The 22,049-nt window shown below is 48.9% G+C and overlaps 1 protein-coding gene across 11 annotated transcripts in view; it reads left to right on the plus strand.

Moving 5' to 3' along the window:
* Positions 1-9,133: 9,133 nt before the first annotated feature.
* LOC149345167 (polypeptide N-acetylgalactosaminyltransferase 11-like) overlaps positions 9,134-22,049 on the plus strand; it is a 78,678-nt gene continuing 65,762 nt past the window's right edge. For 3 of the 11 annotated variants that reach the window (XR_016283255.1, XM_089546472.1, XM_089546482.1), the window contains exons 1-4: positions 9,134-9,295; positions 13,002-13,084; positions 18,534-18,693; positions 21,795-21,875. Coding sequence is in view for 10 of the 11 variants with exons in the window: in XM_089546472.1 (XP_089402598.1) it covers positions 13,080-13,084; positions 18,534-18,693; positions 21,795-21,875 (246 nt within the window). In the remaining variant the exon portion in view is untranslated. The other 8 variants (XM_089546473.1, XM_089546478.1, XM_089546476.1 and 5 more) reach the window with 8 other exon arrangements.

Here is a 22,049-nt window from a genome sequence, read left to right on the forward strand (position 1 = left end):
TCAGTCGCTGATAAGAGGCAGCAGAATCCGGAAGTTACGAGGGAGGGGGAGAGTACCCTAGTGCTTATCGCTGGAGACTCAAACATGAGGCGCTGCAAAAGAGCTATATGGTCTGTTCTGAAAGTAGTAGGACTGGTTTTTTCCTGGGCGAACGGGCGGACGAGAGGTGGCCTGCGCGTGCAGGATCGTTGAAGGGGGATATTGGGAATGCTGTGGAAAATCGGAAGTCGGCTCTCGGCCGTTAAAAAGAGGAGGTCGCTTGTACTGTGAACCCCTGTCGGAACGTCTCGTCACGCAGAATCGTCGAGCGTTTACTGCATCAGCGATACGCGATCAAATTTTGAGTAAATCTTGGTAAAACGGGCAAAGAGACTCACAACATGATTAAGGAGGCCTACGGCGACGCTTCCATGGGTAGATAAGGTGTTTTTGATAGGCACAAGCTTTTCCGAGAAGGTAAGGAAAGAGTGGAGGAAGACGACCGCTTCAGACGCCCTTCGACCAGCAAGACCAACGAAAATGTGTAGCGAGGGAAACATTTACTTAACAGTGATCTATCAGAATGATTGCTGATGACTTGAGCATTCCTCAAACCCAAGTTTTTGGGATTGTGACAGAAAACTTACCCATGCGCGAAGTTGGTGCCGGGAGTGTTGTCAGAGGAGGAAAAGGCCAACCGGTAGGATCTTCTTCGTCATCTGAATGAGGAGCCCGATTTTTTGTCCCGCACAAGGCGGCAACGCTGTCTCAGCCCCCCTACAGCCTCGACTTAGCCCTGCCAGACTTTTTTCTATTCCCGAGAATAAAATCGACGCTCGAGGGGAAACATCACGGACCGGTAGAGGTGGTTCAACAGGCCGCGACGAGGGAGCTAAAGAGCATTCCGGTCCAGGCGTTCCTGGAGGCGTACGAAAATTGTAAAACTCATTAGCAGCAGTGAGTAGGTGCGGAAGGGTGCTACCTTGAAAAATTGTAATCGTTTTTACGTTTCTCTTGAATAAATTTTGTTAAAAAAAATGAGTCCTACTACTTTCAGAACAGACCATGTATAATGGAGCGTGTAAAGGGTTATAGGTGGGTAGCAGTCGGGGTATCCTCATGGAGGACAATGGTCTCGGTGCTGAGAAAGAAAAAACGTGAACTTTCTGAGAATGTTGCAGGGCATAATCTGGTAGTGGTAGCTGTGGGGCTAAATGATGTCCATGGAGAGATTAGCTGAGGGAGTTGATGATATAAGGGCGATAACACAGCAAGTGCAGGTCGTGGTGTGCACTGCGTCGGGATGCAAGGACGAAACGGAGAGGTTACTAAGGACGTGCTAACTCTTATCGAGAGATAAGGAAGTTAAGCCTGGAGAAAGGCTTTGAAGTGGCAGAAAAACAGGGAAGTGCACACACCAGGCTTTGGCAGACGCTTTACATGCGATGGCAACCATTTTAGTGGAAGGGTAGAAGCAGAGACCGGCTGGCGCCTGGCCGGCCGGGAGGTAGCTTTTTTAGGGGGCCCACGGCGGCTTAGGGGTAGGTAGAAGGGAAGTAGAAAGTGTAACAATGGCGGCTGAGCCCAACAAAAAGGCCACTAGGAGGTCCGGCAAGAAAGCTACTAAAAAGAAATTTAACACCATAGATCAGTTACATAAACATGCAAGGGGGTAGAAAGAGAGCGGAATTGCTAGAAATAGAACAGCAGTTAAATGACGAAGTAGGTGTATACGCGCTATGCGAGACACATCTCAGGGATCTAGAAGATCTGCCGTTATTCATTTTTTCTGATAATTAACTCTTTAACTGGTGCAGCTAGACACCTGTTTGAAATTAGAGATGTGTATGCGCTCATCAGTAATAGCCATATCAGTTGTTTAAAATTTTGAAAACGCAATTACCCTTAACGCTGCGGCCTGACAAAATTTGGCTATTTCGACAAGATACGTGCACTGCAGGGGTTGCTTTGCTTTCATGCTTTTCGAAAGCGCATGGATTTCGGAACAATGTAGCCAGAATTTGTTGGACCATAGCGCCGAGGTCAATCGCGTTTTCTTATAAAAGCTTATATGGGTATTACTAACGACCGGCTTCTAATCTCTAATTGTCACCAAATGCCCACCTGTAATAGTTAAAAAGTTAATTATCAGAAATTAGCTGGTTAACTAGCCGATGTTATTCACCTCTTTTCCAAGTCCCCCAACCCAGGCATTATTGTGCCGCAGAAGCCAGCTTCTTACCTATAAAAACCCATTTTTCTTAAATATTGGTTCACTTTCGATGAAACCCCCGGTATATTCAGTCTCACAGCTTGACCGTAAGTACTTTTGCCGGCATGTCACTTTTTCAGGTAAAAAGTATTTGCAGATGTAAGTGAAAAGCATCATCGAGATATGCGCGGGGAATATTGCAGTCAAACCGCCTTATTGACATCCGGATATAATTGAAACACACATTTCGGGAGTGGGCCAACACCATTTCTGGAGGTGGGCCAGTTCCATTTTGAGATTAGGTCAAGCCTGTCTTTCACCCGAGCACACCCACATTCACCGGCAGTCAAATTCGGGCAAGGTCACTCCAAGGAAAAATTTTTAAGTGGTGCATGCAAAATTTCGGCATGGACCACGTTGCTGACGCGCCATGCTGCATCTTAGCAACCCACTATTCAGTTTCCGTCGATTTCATCGAAAGTCCCTTCAAGGTGAAATTTCGGTGGTCCGTGCCATATTTGGTCACGGGCAACATTGGGAACGCGCCTACTACCTGTCAGGAACGCACACTTTAATTTTCCTTGATTTTGGCCAAGGTCACTTCAAGGTCAATTTCGGATAGTCCATGCCTTATCTGAGCATGAAGCATGTCAGGGTATGCCATAATTACATCCCCAACTTTTAGGTAAAAGAGTGATTACAGAAGCCAGTTGGTGGTTCATCGTGTGGGAGCAGGTGGTGGTGGAAACATTTATTGCAAATAATTAGAGATGGCAGGGGCGGCACCTCCTACATGGCACTTAGGAGCCCTAACTGTTATTAAATGCCCCGCTCCCCCCTCCAGCTTAAGTGGGTCAGCACGTGGACTCCCTCGACCGGGATAACCACGGTGGCTAGTATGTTTTTGCAGGCTAGTTGGTGTCTAAGTATTCTGGGTTTTTTTGCGCAAAAGACACGACACAAAAGAAACGAGGTAGACAGGACAAGCGCTTTCTGCAGGCTAGTTGGTGCCTAAGCATTCTGGGTTTTTTTTGCGCAAAAGACACGACACAAAAGAAACGAGGTAGACAGGACAAGCGCTTGTCCTGTCTACCTCGTTTCTTTTGTGTCGTGTCTTTTGCGCAAAAAAAAACAGAATGCTTAACCACGGTGGCAGCGGCGACAGCAGGCCCCTGTGGGAACATTACATGAATATTGCCAAGGACAGCCGCAACTGACCCTCCCGAGAAAACCCGGGTGCCAGTCACTTCATGCTATCCGTCGTCAAAGGAGCAGCTGACGGCGAGCGATTTCACTTCCCCGCGTGGCCTTGCACGTCGCCTTGGAAACAAGTGCAACCACCTGCAGACCCGGGGAGCGCAATTCCCAGGTGCAAGCACCTGCAGATCATGGGAAGGCACGTCACTCGGGCAACGACCTGCAGACCCGGGGAACGCAAGTCCCAGGTGCGGTCACTTGGAGATCGTGGGAATGCACATCACTCGGGAAACGACCTGCACACCCGGGGAACGCAAGTCACAGGTGCGGCCACCTGCAGGTCGAAGAATGTACGTCACTCGGGCAACGACCTGCAGACCCGGGGAACGCAAGTCAAAGGTGCGGTCACCTGCAGATCGTGGATGGCACGTCACTCGGGAAACGACCTGCAGACCTGCAGACCCGGGGGACGCGTCACAGGTGCGGCCACCTGCAGGTCGTGGGAACGCACGCCACTCGGGCAACGACCTGCAGACCCGGGGAACGCAAGTCACAGGTGCGGCCACCTGCAGGTCGTGGGAATGCACGTCACTCTGGCAACGACCTGCAGATCCGGGGGACGCAAGTCACAGGTGCGGTCACCTGCAGATCGTGGGAATGCACGTCACTCGGGCAACGACCTACAGACCCGGGGAATGCAAGTCACAGGTGCGGCCACCTGCAGGTCGTGGGAATGCACGTCACTCGGGCAACGACCTGCAGACCCGGGGGACGCAAGTCACAGGTGCGGCCACCTGCAGATCGTGGGAACGCCACTCGCGCTGCCTGCGCGACATATATGGCATCCCCCTCATCCTCAAGCTCATCATATGACGAGGGCGTGCCCACTTGCGAGTGAGAGAGTGCGTGATGAGCGCCGAGGTGAACGTTTCAAGACACGCCTTCCTCGGCAGGCCCAGCCTACATCCAGGGATTTTAGGGAAGTACGACCTTATAAAACCGAGGGACTCCCGTTTCCGAAGAAGCTCCTTCTCACCAAGATTCCCGTCTCCTGAGACGCTCCCTAAAACAGTGAGGCACTCACAGTTGCTCCTACTCGCACATAATGTAAATACTTGCATAAAGCTCTCCTTGTCTCCTCGTAACCACGTCTCCGATCTTCCTCGTCCCTTCTTCGACCCGCCCCCACTGCCCCGATCCAAGCACCGTGTAGAAAGGGCCCCCTTACAAAGTAAAGGATAGCCCTTGGATGGCTATCCTAAATAGAGCGCTAGTAATAAACCTGTGCTGGTCCCTGTTGGAAGTACTGGTGAGTAGGCGCTCCCTGTAATCTAAGGCCACCTCTGGTGCGAGATGATGTGGGAATGAGGGGCAGGAGAGTAGTATGTATAGGAAGTTCCTGGGTTTGCCACAGAGCTTGCAGGTGGGGGGAAATTGATCAGGAAAACGGGCGTGGAGGAGTATAGGGTTGTGCACATTTGTAACCTGCGCCAGTGGGCGGCTTGTGTGATTATGAGAGTCGGGGGAGGGGGAGCGCATGTTCTATTTTCGTGGTAGTACGCAAGGATGTCTCGAAAGGATAGCAGGCACTCCCCAGCATACGAGGAAGGCCGTTCCTCCCCAGCCCGAAAAGTGAGACCTCGGGCCAGTGAGTGAGCCTCCTGGTTACCTGGAACGTCCACATGTGCTGGTGTCCAAATAAGGGTGATGGATTGTCGGGGTTGCCAAGAACGCAAAAGGCGGCGGGTGGTTGAGGACACTATGCCATTGGCAAAGTTAAGGACAGCCGTTCTAGAGTCCTAGATAATTTTGGTGGGGGACGTCGAGGTCATGGCTAGCGCAATGCGGCCTCTTCTGTCTCGGTTGTAGAACCGGTGATAATTTAGCCAGCAGTGAGAAGTTTTGTGTGATTGTTTGTGACGGCTAGTACTCTGCGATGGCCGATTGAATAGGCGGCCGCGTCGACATAGGCTACACTGAGATCTTCTCAAAATTGTCTGTGTAAGGCTTGCGCCCTAGCTGTTCTGCGGTTCCCGTTCCTTTCTGGATGCATGTTGCCGGGAGGGGGGGGGCAGGGTGTCCGCAGAACTTTTTCCAGGGGGGGGGGGGGGGGGGGGGCACCCGATGTCCGGGATGGGGGCGGCGGTAGGTTAGCACTAAAAAGCTACTAGTGCCTAAATAATATCCATAATTCCAGGGGAGGGGGCAACCGCCCCCCTTTGCCCCCCACTTCCGGACGCCCATGAGTGGGAGTACTAGAATTTTGGATCGAATTGCAGGAGGGAAGTGGGTGCCTCCCGATGGGAGTCCTATTGGCGATATGCGTAGAGAAGAGCGCGACCTGCTGGTGTGCTTGAGAGGCGGGCCGTCTGAGCTGTGAGCGTCGCCTCACGGAGTTCTTCATAGGTGCATTGGGCTCCAATTTTGAGTAGGCGCCGTGTAGAGGTGCTGGGAGGAAGGCGCAGAGCTGCTTTCGTGCAACTCCGGAGCTAAGCGTTTACTTGATCGTGTTCTTTATTAGTGAGGTGTAGGTAGGACAGGTGGTGGTGGTGAAAACGTTTATTGCAGTCATGTCAACAGTGGGGGCGAATCCCCCTACATGGCACTTGGATGTCCCCTCAATGTGAGGAGGCACCCTTACAACGCGAAGGATAGCCCCTGGAGCTCAATCTTTCTGTGAGCGCTGGAGATGATCCGGTGATGGTCTTGAGCGGGCGATCTGGTCAGAAGAGACTTCCAGTAAGACTCCGCCACGGTTGGTGATGGGGGATGAGGGAAGGTGGGGCATGTGAGGAGGGTGTGTAAAGGCGCGCTCACACTGGCGGGAAAACGCGCAACGCAGAACGTTTTCCGCGCGCCGCTTCCCGCACAAGCCGGTTTTTCTCCCGCAGACAGGCTGCTGTGCCGTCCCGCAGAGCGATGGGTCCGGGAGCTATTTTTCCCGTGCCGCTGACCAGAACAGCCAATGGGGGCCGACCGTGAACCGTGACGTCGGTCCCAGTTCAGTGACCCCGTCGGCGGAGGCGGAGGCTGCGCGCGTCCTGCAGGTGGCTTTGGTCCTGCCGGGCACTCGGCGGTTGCTTTTCCCTCTCTCAACGCCTGCTCTCTCTACATTCCAAGACAACCGCAGCGAGAAAACGCGCGCAGTGTGAGCTTGATTCCGAGGAGCTGCGACGCAGCGGCGCCGTTGACGCTGCGCCCCTGCGGGACGTTTCCCGCTAGTGTGAGCGCGCCTTAAGAAGTCTCCTGGTTTGCCGCAAAGTTTGCATGATGACAGGAATTGGTCTGGGTATCGGGCGTGCAGCAGTATTGGGTATGGAGCAGTCCGGGTTTGTAGTTGTCGCCAATGTGCAGCTTGCGCTATGGTGAGACATGGAGCTGGGGGTGCGTATTCCCTTCGTTTGTCTCGGTAATACTATAGAATATCACAGAAGGAGAGCAGGCGCTGTACAGGGGGCTCGACTCCTGCCCGGAATGTGAGACCTCGGGCTAGGGAATGAGCCTCCTCGTTGCCAGGGAGGCCAGCATGTGCTGGCGTCCATATGAGGGTTATGAGGCGCCGGGGTTGTCAGAAGCGTAGTAAACGAGCAGCGGAAAAATCTGGAAGCAACTCGAAGCCACTCCCGGTTTTTTTTACAAATGGGGACGCGCGCCCGGCGCGAGAGGGAGAAGGAGACTGCACAGCCGACACTGTGTGTATGTGCGCACCTGCCTTGGCGCTGAGAACAGACAGATGTGGAGCAAGCCTATGTAAGAAGAGCATTGACTGCTGTCGACTCGCCCGAGCGGCCGTTTAAGCTTCAGCGAAGCGCGCTAGCTCGACTCCCGGGACAACACCACTCGGCCTGCCGCAGTCCAACGAGGCAGCGCGCACCAATCTGCGGGACGGCACTGTCGTAAACCTCCAGACGTCGGACTGTCGCAGTGCCCGGTGAACAAATTGTGTTCTGTTTGTTTGCCTCTCTCTTGCGTTAGTGCACTTTAGGTGCAATAATTCATTTCTATTGTAATCTCTCTCGAGTGCAACTCTGCATGAATTGCATTGTTTTGTTAATCACTTTGTATGTGTTTGTACTAGTGATTGTGAAATCCTCTGTATCGTCTTATTGCTGTATAAAGTTTGTTTTGTAGTGGACCGTTGGCTCCGACCCATTCTCTGGCTTGCGACCGGCGAAAGCTGGGCACCAAACGACCAAAAACCTCTTGTCACTTGGTAGTTGGTCTCCGCTGCGCTTGCCACGCTGAGTCGATTGCATCTCCTTTGAGTCCGATACCGCTACCCCCCCCCCCCCCCCCCCCCCCCGCTTTAAGGGTGTCTGAGAACGCACGCTAAAGTGCGCGAAGTGGTGACAGCATATCAAAACATTAAAACCAGCGCTGTGTCTTATATCACCGGAGCAATCACTCGGCATTCGGTTCAGCAGCGTTGAACCGCTCTAAGTTTTTTTTTCCAAGAAACTAATTTCGCTCTTTTGTTCCCGTAGGGAGCACTATGCAGATCTTAGTAAAAAATAAATGGCTTCCAATGGAAGCTCTATTGGGCTGTCCAGTTGTGCGCTCCAATCGTACCTACCAAACGGATGATGCAACTGAACCCAATTGGTTCTACCCATCTCGATTCATGGGTCCAATTGGCTGCTGTATTGAGTCCACGATCCCAACTGGATCCATCCACGGAATGCTCAGTTGGAAGGAAAATCAACTGGACTTTCCATTTGGGAATATGAAAACCAATTGAGCTCTCCAACTGGATTAAAGTGGACTGAACTGGACTGTCCAATCGTGAATCCAATTGGCTATCTGTTGGGTCCAATTGGATTTAATTGATTTGGGCATAATGTTTTTTTTTCTCATGGAACATTGTATAGTTATGTCTTATACATCCTTACAGAGCAGAAAACATGTAACCCAAATTTGGTAGCTGTACTTCCAGGTGTTCGAAATCTTCCGGAGTCTTCTGTTACTGCGTCGCTTTCTTTCTTGCTTTCACTTGCACCTTCATGTCCTCCTCTGCGGCACTGTTGAGGTGCCCATCAAGAAGTCCGTTCCTCAAACCCCCTTTTTTTCTTTAGTTTTAGAGCGATGAGGTCGCTCGGGCAGTGCCAGTAAAGCACGGTGAAAGAAAGTAAGGTAACCCGAGGGACCTTTGCTGCGCTGTCATTCTGTCCAGTACGGCGGCTTCTGTTCGCGGAGCGCAGGTTCCGATTCCGACGTCAGCGCACGGACGGAATGATTCATTTAGTTCGCTTCAGTTTCGGGTCATTCTCTCCTTCCGGTTCGTAATGGCCCCGGAAGCTGTTCGCCTAAGTTTGCCGAGAACAGGAGCTAAAAGCTTCTTAAACGACTACTGACACCTAATTTTATTGCGTGTTTTCTTCTTTCAAATGGTGCGTTAGACACTAGAATTCATTGAATTCCCATCTCGTATTCGCATACGACAGCTAAGTAATTTAGAATTGACTTTCTTCTCTCGCGCTATATCAGTTTCGGTTTCATCGACCGAACGGCGGCTGTGACGCGTAGTTGGTCTTCAGACTTCAGGTCTCGTGATGCTCTAAAGAAACTGTAATATCATCATTGGCACGCAGTTTTAATTCACTACAACACTTTAAAGAACAGAGAAACAGAGGTGGCCTCGGCCTGCCATTCTCATATTTTGCTAGCGTTTTGCAATTTCAAAGTGCGCGCCGTTTAGAGTGCTGCATACTTTCACGTCGCCTGTCGAAATAGCTCTGCCCTGAGAAAGGCTGCGCCCGGCGCTCGGTTGCGTGCCTGCGCCGGTGGTTGTGAAAGCTAGCTAAGGGGCAGCTCGAAACTGTGGTGTTACCCGGCGTCGTTTGCATCGTCCGACTAGTCTGGCCAAGGCGGACCTTGGTCTGGCTGCGCCCAGCCATCAGATGCGTGCAGGTGCGTGGCGCCCAGTGCTTTCGCACTCCGCAGGTGCGGGCGCGTGCGGGCGCGCTCCGTGATGCTGTTGTTGCGCTCCGTGCGTGTCATGCGTTTAAAACTTTCATCTGTGTGTGGTGCCCGTGCGCCTGTGTGCTGCCGTGTGGTGCCAGTGTGGTGGGAAGAAGGTTTTCGTGCAGACGAGTCGCTCACGGTGGATAAGGGTCCCCAAGCCGCGCGGCATTGCGGAAACTGCTAGCAGCGTGAAGACTTCTCCAGCAGTGGCCGAATTGGCCGCACGGTAAACAAGGTCGCTGGTAATTCTATCCACGGCGTGGGGTAACCGCTGGCAAATGCTTAAAAATTGGCGAAGGTTATTTAGCCAAAAGAAAAAGCAAGAAAAGATGGCGTAGAGTGTGCCCGAAAGTATTGAAGAAGCTTAGCAATTGTTGGACCAGTTGGTGCATAGTTGCGGGAAAAATACAGCAGAAAAGGACGCGTTTACGCGAAGAAGGAGTAGTGTAGTAGTGATATAGTTACTGCGTCATCTTTCCTCAAAAGCAGTTTTTTTTTCTTTCAAATTTTAGAGCGATGCGGTCACTCGGGTTGTTTCTTCGGTTCGCTGTCATTCCGTCCAGTGCGTCGGCTTGCGTTCGCGGCGCGCCGGTTCCGACACCAGCGCACGGACGGAATGATTCCATCGCCAAGTTCACTAAATCGTGTTTTAGACTATTTAAACAGCCCTTTCAACATTGCTTTGTCGGTTACTTTACTCCTTTGAAAACTAACTTCTCGTGACAATGTCGACTCGAGTGACATTTTATCCGACTTTGATGAAACTTCCACACACTTGAGCTTTACAATTGAGGTATCATCAGGTTTTTAGACTTGCTTTAGACTTTTTCTGACGATAGCCACGTTTGGTGGAGTTAGCTCCTTGCACTAAGAAAGGCCTGTTGTCCTACGGTTCGTCACATTCTAAGCTTGTGAAAAGGGGTATAGCCAACCACTGCCCATGCCTTACAGAAAGCTTCCCACATGTTCTGCAGGAACGTTTTCTAGAACAGGTTTGCCGCCTGCAGTCAACAGGTTACCCTGAACAGGTCCTGGTTTCTGTTACTAAATCATTATCTAGCAAGGTGAAGTCTCAGCACACGCCCCACAACGAATACACACCATGTGAAGAAATGAGGTCTGCTGTGATGCCGTGCCGTACATGCCCAACGTCTCGCGTAATGTTAAAAAGGTTGCCACAAGATACGGTCGCCAGGTGAAAATCGCAACTGGTCTAACTGGTTTAAGGAACAATTTCCCAGTTGATTCCAGTTGGATACCAGTTGGAAGCAACTGGAATTCAGCTGGGAGCCAACTGGTATCCAACTGGAATCAACTGAGAAATTGTTCCTTAAATCACTTTGACCAGTTACGATTTTCGCTTTGTCTTTTCTGCGCCCACAAAACTGTTGTCATTGTGTGCCTGCATCGTACCAAATAAGAGCACAAAGAAATGCAAAGTCAAGCACCAGAGTATTATTCTCCAAATGTAGAACCAGTGTTGCTTACTCTCTCCCCCGCCATGTGTAAAGGCCGACGCCGGCCTTTCCACATGACAGGGGGAGAGAGTAAGCAACACTGGTTGCACATTTGGAGAATAATACTCTGGTGCTTTGGGCAATGGATTAACGCTCACTTAAGACAGCATCGCATCTCGCTGCAAGCGAATAAAACAGCCAATCTCCCTAAACATTACAACCATTTTAAAGACTGTACCTCCCTCTTCAACAATGTCAGAATCATCAGCTGCGGAAAAACACAAATGGAACGAGAAATCCTAGAAGCATTTAAAATCAAGAAGTTAGGCTTTGAATGCATCAGTCACTGCAAGAGAATATAGTTTCATGAATGGGACATGGTTTGTTAAGTGCAAGATAACAGCACCTGTCACCTGCACCTGTCAAATGTTTTTTTTCTTTTCGTTGTGGCTTACTTGCGTGTACCCGGCTCTTTTGTGACAATTTTCACTGAGTAAAATGCTGTTGTGTTTCCAGCGTCATCCTGTCTACTCCTTCTTGTGAATGCGTCCTTTTTTTGCTGTTTTTTTTTCGTAGCATAGCTTTCAGGTGCATCTCGCAGGAAGTACATATGCAGTAGTGTCTCTATACATACATAAAGTTGTGTACATATAAGAAGACGTCCGCATTTGCTGAAAAAGCATAGGCTGCAACTTCGCTGGGTTTTGTTATTGTGTTACATACACTGGCTGATGTACAGCCTTTGTCAGCTCGTTCTGAGCCCTGCAGCTTGGCTTGTTTTGCCTCCTCAGTGACCGTAGTCTCTCAAAGGTGGAAGAGGCTGGCGTCCTCTACCCTCCGAAGCTTAGGACTGTCAAATGTATTAGAAAGCCCCACCACACGGTTTAGAAGTACAGTCGTTCCCTGTTAATATGACCCCTGTTAATATGAACGACTCGAATTACGGATAATTTTTCTGGGGACCAAACTTTTTCAGTGTATTTATGCCTTGTTAGTATGTGAACTCACTGTCTGGACAATGGACAAGATGAAAATTTGCAGGCCTCATTAGGGCTCATGTAATTTTTGTCGCATTAATATGGACAGTAGTGAGAACAAATTCTCTACTGCTCCAACAGGATCTTTCTTTTACTTTATTTTGGGGTCAGGATGCCAGCAAAAGGCAGTGCAAAGGTGCCCCCCCCCCCCCCCCCCCCCCTCATCTCAGCGATGACCTTTTTTTGTGGTTTCATGCTTTTTAAAGTGCCCGGTCGATGAGCTGCATTTCATTTGCCTTACTGCATGAATGGCTGTGAGGAAAACTCTCTGCAGGTTTGGCTAGGTTGAAGACTGGATTCAGCAGCTGTCAGCAGAAAGAGTGCAGAATGTACCAGCAGTTCATGGGATGTGAATATCCGTACTGGGACAGAGGTAACTAGGCCGCTAGACTCCAACACGCATCTCATGGGCCAGTAAGTGCTTCAGACTGCACTAGATTATTTTGAAGATAACAGCAACTAGGATAATGCAACTGAAGTTCACAATACTTTGCGTTGTTTCCCCTTTGCAATGCTCACCAATAAGCACGGAAGCATGCTTTAATCATGAGGTGTTTTTTTTTCTGAGCATTTTTTTTTTCATGACTCATTATGGACGATTCGCTTTATGGACAGTTTTGCTTGGGAACCAAAGTGTCCATATTAGACGCAACTGTAAACCCCTTGGGCTGTAAATTTTTGACAAAGGCTATACTGGAAGGCTCTTTCTTGAGTTGCGGCATCATAGTCGTTTCATTCAGCACTGAAATTGCTGTGAGTGCTGTATGTCTAGTTGCTACTAAGAAGGGCATTGTTAAGCAGGTGTGCGTGATATTATTACGGAGGTTAGCTCAGCAGCTCAGCAGCAGCGTAACAATATGAAGTGTGGGCCTGCCATCAAGGGACCAGTGTGCAAAACCACACAGTCACCACTGGCTTGTGGAAAGAATCTAGATAGAGTATCAGAGAGAATTTAGAAGTGGTAGTTGTTTCTTCTTACACATTAGCCATGGCGAAGCTTTTCGAACTCGCCTAGGTGTCTCTATGTCTTGTGCATATCTACCATACTCCGTAAAAACCTTGTGGTTATTCTTCTCTGGTGTGCTGCGGCCAAAGCGACCTTTGGTTGTGCTGTGCTGGTAGGTGGAAGTGTGTGCAGGGACGTTCTCTGTCTTCCAGACACATTTCCCTTGGCTGAGTGGACGACGAGACCTCCTCACAGGCCTGTAATGTCCTGAAGGTTGCTCTTAGGAAACTATGAGGTGAGACACCTGCAGTATCCGAGAATGTGTCACCCTGAATGCATCTTTATGTGTCAGCAATTGCGGCCAGTGGCAGAGTACTCATAGGTAAAGGGCTTAGCCTTGTCTTTTATCATGATCTTGTTACATTCACTCAAGGACCAAGGACTGCCCTGTTGGTCCCCAGTTAGCTCAGACCTGTGCCTGCTTTAGGCTACCCGCACAAATTTCCTAACCTCATCACCCCCCTGTGACACTAACTTCATTGACCCTGGCTGTGTTTTCTTTTTATTAGAATCCACTTTGCTGCCCGAACAGACCATCAGCTATGTGCTCTCTGCATTGCATGTGCTGCTAGAATGAATTATCTCTGATAGGATATTGTTTAATCCAATTTATGCTCTTAATGCATGTTGCTCTTCTCCTTTTTCTTGATGTTACCTGTATGATTTACCGTTTCATAGCTCACTGAGCTGTCATTAATCTCTCCATTTTTCATGCCTTCCCACTTTCATCCTATCTCAAGAAGGGCTGCCGCAGTGGCTCAGTGGTTATGGCGCTTGGCTGCTGTCCCAAAAGATGCAGCTTCGATCCCGGCCACAGTGGTCATATTTCAATGGAAGCGAAATGCTAGAGGCTCGTGTACTGTGCGATGTCAGTGCGCGTTAAGGAACCCCAAGTGGTCGAAATTATCCACAGCCCTCCACTATGGCGTCCATCATAGCCTGTGCTGCTTTCAGACATTAAATTCCATGACCCAGACTATCCCAACAAGGTGCTTTGTGGCAGTTTGACAAACACTCATGTTCTTGGGCAGTCGTCATTTCTCTTCTCTTGTCTTATGAAAGCACACCAAGGGCTTGTGAAGAAACTCTCTTTAAAATGCTCGGGTGGGACAGGGTGATTACCGGTGTGAACAGGAGCCTCACATTTCATATGCTGGGTGACCTACGCTTTTCGGGTCAGCTGCACCCATACATGCCTATTCACAACCCTACTGCACATCCTTGCTGCCTGGATGGATTCAGGAGTAAAGATATGCAGTCAGTCGCAAACTGACTTGCCCGCAGGGAAAATCTGTGGTCTGTTGATGTCAGTGGAATTAAGAGACAGGAGATGGCATCTCATTCATGGCTGTGGGAAAGACAACAATCCATTTTTAAGTGGAGTGTTCTGATGAGCGCTAGGGATGGTGTTCTTACCAAGGCATGGTTCGGCGAGCTTAACTGCAACTAAAAGAAAAAAAAAAACAAAAAACAAGTGGTACCCCAAACCTGTTTGCAAACTTTCTTCATGTTTTATGATACTTTGTGCGGGCAGAGGACTACTACTTTCGGTCTGCAAGGTCGTTTCACTTCCTCTGTCTTCACGCTCGTTGTGTGTATCACTCTTTTCAGAAGGGTTTCGGCAGCAGCTGTCATGACCGCCAAAGGGTAGCCTGTACCCAAAATTCTTGCCAATTGGTTATCAAATTGGAAAAATGGAAAAACTGGTTTTTTGAGAAAACGAAATGGCGCAGTATCTGTCTCATATGTCTCGGCGGACACCTGAACCGCGCCGCAAGGGAAAGGAGGAAGGTGAGAGTGAAAGAAGAAAGAAAGAAGGAGGTGCCATCATGGAGGTCTCCGGAATAATTTCGACCACCTGGATATCGCACAGCACGTGGGCGCCTTTGCACTTTGCCTCCATCGAAACGCGGCCGCCGCGACCGGGTTCGAACCTAGGGACTCTGGCTTAGTAGCCAAGCGCTCTAAGCACTGAGCCACTGCGTCAAGTCTATCAAATTGTGCATTTATAAAATGATAAATGGAGCATTTGTGAAATGCAGGCCAGCTTCGATAACCATATGGTTAGAATTCGGGCCTTGGGCTACCCTCTAGATTGTTCTAAATAAATTGTTCTAAAACAAAAGCTGTCTTATTCCGTCCAAAATCTGTCCCATGTAACTTTAGTGAGATCCTACCCTTGAATCACTCTGTGATTGAAATCTCTCGTAGCGCTAAATATGTGGAAGTAATATTTAATGAATTTATGCTGTGGGACTATAACACTGACTACCTGCGCATTAAACTCTTGAAGGCTTTAGCTAAAGCATGCCACGGAAGTGTATGTTTTTTCTCCCGGTCCACCAAAGCCGTCTAATGTATGTAGTCCTGTTTGAATCGCATTTGGGCTGCTGCCATCTAGTATGGGAGAATGGTACCATGAAGGCAATGTATAACCTAATAATAATGCAAAAAAAAGCTCTACGAGTGATTTCTAAGCAGTATTACGATGCCCATACATCTCCATTGTTCACTAAACTCAAAATCGTGAAATTACAGAAGCTGTATGACTTAAGCTATTGCCAACACTTAAAGGTGCACTGAAGAGGAATATGAACTTGTCCTTTTGCCGCGGGAACTCGATCTACACGTTTCTAGCATTCTTAGAAACTGCGACTTATTGCCCTGTATGGCCGATTTCCCTAATTAAATCGAATTAACGTCCGGCTCCCGCCCTTTATTTTTAATTCTGCCTCGTACGGTGGGCGGAGTCGACCAACGCGTGGAGTGCCTTTCACCCAGTCCCGTGGCGGCTTGCCGCTCTGCCATCGGCAGAGTAATACGTAGTAGTCCGTAGTAGCAAATAGTCCGCGCGTATTTTTATTTCTGCGGGCTTATTTTGCGGCTATATTATCTGCGAATGAAACTATTTATTCATGGAAACCTAAAAAACAAAATAATGCGAAAGCAAAGCCTCCACGGAAAAGGAACTTCACGCGTTGGTCGACTCCGCCCATCGTACGAGGCAGAATTAAAAAAAAAGGGCGGGAGCCGGACGTTAATTCGATTTAATTAGGGAAATCGGCCATACAGGGCAATAAGTTGCAGTTTCTAAGAATGCAAGGAACGTGTAGATCGAGTTCCCACGGCAAAAAGACAAGTTCAGAATCCTCTTCAGTGCACCTTTAAATCTGGCGTACGTAAAGGCACACATACTTCGACACCATTGGCAGATTTGAAAAGCAGCACATATTTACGCTCAATGAGGCACACAGAACTCTGGCATGTTCCAAGATCTCGCAAAAATTATGGATTTCAGATGGTTCACAGATTTTAAATAAATCCACAGATTTTAAATAAATACCACCCCACAATAGAGAAATTGCGTATATTTTTCTAAACTTGTATTCACTTTTTGTGTAATGCTTGCTACTATTCAGCTGCTTATTCCAATATTTTCTGTAACAAGGTTGTTTGCATCTTATGTCTATTGTTTACAAACTAGCATCGCAGTTGTGATATTTGTTGAGTAAATTTGTGTTACCTCTGTCAAACCGTCGTCAGGTATTGGGAGGTCAGACTAGTCAAGCTTCTTATATGTGGCTTTTTTCCCACCTTCCCAACCACATCCCATGCATCAATTTGCTTTGTGGTAAGATAAACTTCAAACCAAACTCTGTCGGTCGTGACAGCTGTGGCCGAGACCCTTCTGAAAAATGTGAAGACGTGCACAATGAGCCTGCAGACGGGGGAGAGTGAAAGGACCTTTTACTGGAAGTTGGCGTCTACCTGCACAAAGTATCATGCAACATAAAGGAAGTTGCGAGCAGGTTTGGGCTACCGCTCGCTTTTTAAGCTCCGGTTAAGCTCATGAAACTATGCTCTCGTATCTCTGGCTAGGAGGCCGGAAGAAACGGATGCTGGAAAAAGTACCAAGCCTTATGTGCAGTTAGCATCAGGGGTGCTGTTTGAAATACTACTTTCATGCGAAAAAGCCTACATCAGCCAAATTGGCTGATATGTGAATGATCGGTTAAGATAGCATGAACTCAACTTAAAGAACAACGAAGATGTGCACTTAGTTTTGCATTGCAGTTTGTGCAAAACCTGTGCACCGCGTTTCGACAATGCAAAGATCCTAGTTAAAAGCAAAGATTGAATCACGAGTGAACTGCTGGAACCCTGTCAAATAAAAAAAGAGACAATGAATGCTTAAGTGATGCTTCAATTTTCTTGTATAGATCGAATTCGGTTTTTCTCTGCCGCGAGATAAGGTGTTTCTTATGGTGCATGACGGTTTGCAGTTATGTCTTAAGAATGCGGCATGACGATGGCATGATGATGTCATCGTGTCTTACCTTCTTAACAGATTGGCATCAGCATGTGTTATAGCTTAGCGGGTTTATTAAGAAAAGAGGTATCAGATAAAATATTTTGTGGAAAGCTAACATTGTGTAGTCTGCATTAATGTAGTGTGGTTCCAGGCTAGTTGGTTCTGTATGCTAATTTTTAAACAAGATTCAACTCGAACAACCCACAAAAGAGGATGATGAGTACAGGCGTCGCTTCCAACTGGTTACTGAGACATGGGAGAATTTGTATTTATAACAGCGAGGCATGCCCACATTTATGACCTTTTGTGCGTAGCTGTTGTTGAAACTTATATCTTTATATCACTGGATGCATGTTAGTCTCAACGGTCACTGTCCTTCCTTGTTCCTGTTGTAATCTTTTTAATGCGAAGTTCATTCAAATGCAGCGTTTTGTTTGCACTCATAGATGACACTGCTGGCCTTGCTATGACCTCATTCGTTTGGCAGCTTCGTCATCTGCCTAATTTTCATCTATGGATAAGACGTGAATTCTGAGCTGTTGTCACCATGCTGCAACGGAAGTTCCCGAATTGAACTTTGGGCATGTAAAAAGGCGTATGTTGCGTTAGTTTGGCTTCTGTGGCACTTTTGCAGAGATGGAGTGCGTGTTCACCCGGCCAAATCTTTAACTGGCTCGGGTGTTGCATCGCTGAATGCACATTGTAAAAGATTCTTTTCGGCTACACCACTGGCATATTCATGCTGTAAGTTGACGCGTGAGATGGCATTTCGTGGTTCCTTCTTGTTCATTTAATGTTTGAGTGGAGTACTTGCGTGTTTAGTTCAAAGTTATCAGAAATATTCATCGACTGCCACTACGATGAGCCGAAGCAAGTGGAATACGCAGCAGTGGTTCTGGTCCATATGGCCTCCTCCTCTGGGTAAACTACCTCTCCTTTTAAGGCGGACAAGTCGTTTACCCAGAGTAAGCGCAAATGCGCCACCAGAACCACTGCTGCGTATTCCGCTTGTTTCGGCTCTTCGTAGTGGCAGACAATGAATATTTCTGATAACTTTGATGTAAACATGCAAGTACTCCACTCAAACATTAAATGAACAAAAAGGAACCACGAAATGCCATCTCACGCGTCAAACTGAAGCATTAATATGCCAGCAGTGTAGCTGAAAAGAACCTTTTACAAGGTGCATTTAGCGATGCAACACCCGAGCCAGTTAAAGATTTGGCCAGGTGTACTGTTGGTGTCTGCCTCTTAGGGAGCGCATGGCATGTGTGCAGCCCATCTCCTCGAGGAAGAGCTGTAATTGGACTTCCGCACTTGGTGCCGTCTTGTGTCTTGTGCGCGCCCTGATTCCTTCCTGTGGTCGTTGCAGGTTGTGGTGCTGCCTGGTGGTGATTGTGGCCATCAGTGGTGTGTCTGTGCTGGTGCTGCTGCCCCTGCTCGAGTCGCCCGGACACCACCCCCGGCTGCGGTCTCGTCAGGGGGGTGCCTCACGGCTCCATCTTCGCGCTGGCACACGGCCGTCCACCACTGTGAGGCTCCCCGTCACGCACAGGTTTCCCTCGAATGCATGAATACCCTCGTATTGCGGGGGTGGGCCAGCTGCGCCAGTTGTGTCGTTGTGACAAAAATTAAATTGGTAAATTGGTTTTTGAGGAAAGGAAATGGCGCAGTATTGGTCTCACATGTCTTGGTGGACACCTGGACAGGGCCCTAAGGGAAGGGAGGAAGGTAGGAGTGAAAGAGAGAAAGAGGTGCCGTAGTGGAGGTCTTGGAGGTCTCAGGATTAACTTTGACCACCTGGGGATCTTTAAAGGGACCATGCAAAGAATTAAAAGCCGCTTGTAAATGTTAGAAGGGATGCTCAGAAGCATTGACACCAAGTATGAGTCTTCGGAACTGAGCCGGCAATTTATTATGAATTTTTAAAAATCGTGTTTTTTAAAATTCGCGGGCCGTTTGGTGTCTTCGTAGGGAGCCATTTTGGAACCAAAATCGGGAAAACAGACGTCACTAGTCCCATGATGTCGGCAGGCCACCACATGCTGTCATTCGCTCGAGCCGCGGCAGCTACGACATCACGGGCACACTTCCGGTAGCGGTGAAAATCGTCTGCTCGAGCCGCCGCGCGACCCCCTCGGGCAAGCGCGATCCAGGGCATTGCCTTCGCACATATGTTTTCAATTTACCTCTGCCGCCTCTTTCTGTCGCGAGTTCGGGAGCCAAGAAAGCGCAGAGACCGGAGAGACGCTGCCGACGCACGCTGCTCGTCGGGAGTGGGACAACCGGAAGTCGTAAATCGAACGTCAGCGAATGACGTATTCATGGGCGGTGCCCAGTCCCGGAGCTGTTTTCTTTATTTTTTCTTGGTGCCCCGCGCATACGAGTTGAGGGGGGAGAGGAGGAGCGTGATTTTTAATCGTCTATAACTTCGTTGTTATTGATGCTAGCTCAAAAATTCTTGCGCTGGGGTGATGAGTGATGGATTGCCTATCTTTACGTAATCTCAATAAATTTATTTCATTGTCCCTTTAATGTGCACTGACATCACACAGCACACGGGCACCTCTTGTGTTTCACCTCCATCGAAACGCGGCCGCCATGGTCGGGTTCAAACTCGGGTACTCCGGCTCGTTAGACGAGCGCCTTACCACACAAATGAGATTTTCTGCACCATGCTGCACCAGTAACATTACTTTGACCTAAGTTGCACCAAACCTGTGCCAAAGGCTAGGCGAGGCTAGGTCTGGGTTCTTGTCTTGGGCAAAGACAGGGGCCCAGGCGGAGGCAAGTCCTCTTGTTGAAACGGTGACTAAGCACCCTGAGGCTCCCCCCTGCCTTCTTCACTTTGTGTTGTGCGTGCAGTGACAGGGATGGCTACAAAATATTCCTTTTTTCTTCTTCTGGTGTTGTTAGCTTCAGCGAAAGTGGTCACTGCTCTGTCTACTGTTTATGCTGTCAAAAGTATGGGGCAGGTGTGCCAGGTAGAAGAAGGGGACCAGACTGGAACATGTCCTGTGATGCAGGTGACCTTTTGTAGTGAATGCCTCATTTCTCCCTGCCCTGGTCTGCTTTGAGGATGGGCATGCACATTCCAGTCTTGGGCCTAGTGCCTCACACTGTCAAGAAATTGGTAATGGTGGCCCCTGTCTGTTACAACATGCTCGCCATGAGTATAATGCACGCTGAGAGCAATCTGAACCTTGAAATAACTTGCAGATGCTTAAACTGGGCTTAGCTGCACGTGTTAAGGCGAAAGCGTTTAATGCCTCATCGTTGTCGACAGAAGGTTGTCAGCAGAGGTGCCACGCTTTTCTAGTCAGACCAGGAAAAGTAAATAACACTGAATAGGAAATTGGTCGAGTTGAGGAATCGAACCAGGGTCTCCGGAGTGCAAGATGAGCATGCTAACCACTCCGCCATGCCAGCTCGATGATTTGGAAGGAACAAAGGCGGGTCTAGCTAATACGGTGTCTTCGTTCACTCCCATCTCCCACCCTTCCCTTACAGCGAGGTTCAGGAGTTCACCACCGAGGTTCAAGGTGTCCAGCACCGAGATATGCGAGGCAGATACATTATCTTTCCTCAAAAACCAATTTATCGACGAGCAAGGCGTACAGCCAAAGGGGCGATGGCGTTCTGTGGACTCCCTGGCAACTTTGCAAGACGCTGTCGCGTTCCACTCTTAGAGGCGAAGCTTAACATCTTAACCACACATCATTGACACAAGCAGCAACACTGTGCTTAAAGGGACACTGAGGAGAAATTGAAGTTCACTTGCATCGACAGAATACCAGCTCCTGATTACAAAAACGCCATTCATACTGACAACAAAGCTCTTGTAACGTAAAAAAGAGCAAGAACCAAAATACAGGTATCGCCGCCACAGGCCAAACTCGCAAGTACAAGCTTCATGACGTCATAGGACAAAACAATGTTGCTAGAACCAATAGTTCTAGCAACACTAGGACACGAGAAGCTACGAATCACTGAGGCTCAGCAAATGCATGCGCAAATCTCCTTGACGTCGCCAGATGGCGCCATGTACCCGACAGCTACGCGCGCTCCTGCAGCGCCGGGACCAATTAGCGCCTGCTCCCAGTATTCCGCTAACGGTAACAAGGTACACGGTATGCTAAAGGTGTCTATTTGCGAGAACTTCGTTGACGACTTCGAGAACGGGATCCATTGTAACGCTGGGAAAACGCCGGTGCAAACGTAAACGAAGCGACGGCCGCAATAGCCGCTAGATGCCTTCAACGTGCGGCCGGCAGTAGCTTTCTTTTCAGCTGCTGCTAGGCCGCACTGCTGGGCCGCACTGCTGGCTGTCAGAAATCACGGAGTCTGCGTTACGTCATGTGCACGTCACTTAGTCCTTTGTCCTCATAGGAGAATTCCAAGTTTGAATCAGAGTGGCGGGAAAAACTTTTTCAACTTCGAATCCAAATTTTTTAGAAATAAAGGCATCGTTCGCTGCCGGCCAAGTGGCAACAAAGCCATGACATGCCGAACTATGGGATTTTACTATAAAAAAAATATTAATAGAGCTCTCCTCAGTGTCCCTTTAAGGCTTTCGCCTCACTATACTTTAGGTCAACAAAGTGCCCCCCTGAATTTTTTTTCCTCTTTGCAGGCAGCTCCTTTGGGATCAGCTGCTGCACCTGATGCATCGCGGCTCGGGGTCATCCACAATGCCGAGGATCAGCGGGTCAAGGTGATGCCGACACGACAAGTTGACACTATTCGAATGTGTGCACTGGTCCTCGCATATGGGGCTGATGGGGTAGTACTACATCATGGTGGTCGTGGCAAATGAGCCTGCAGCTGTAAATTAGAATAAGTCAACAAGGCACTTAGATCCCATTTGGTCGGGGTCACTGCATCTTGG

This window comes from Amblyomma mixtum, chromosome 5, assembly GCF_055824585.1.
Source record: "Amblyomma mixtum isolate Tamu chromosome 5, ASM5582458v1, whole genome shotgun sequence".
NCBI lineage: Eukaryota > Metazoa > Arthropoda > Arachnida > Ixodida > Ixodidae > Amblyomma > Amblyomma mixtum.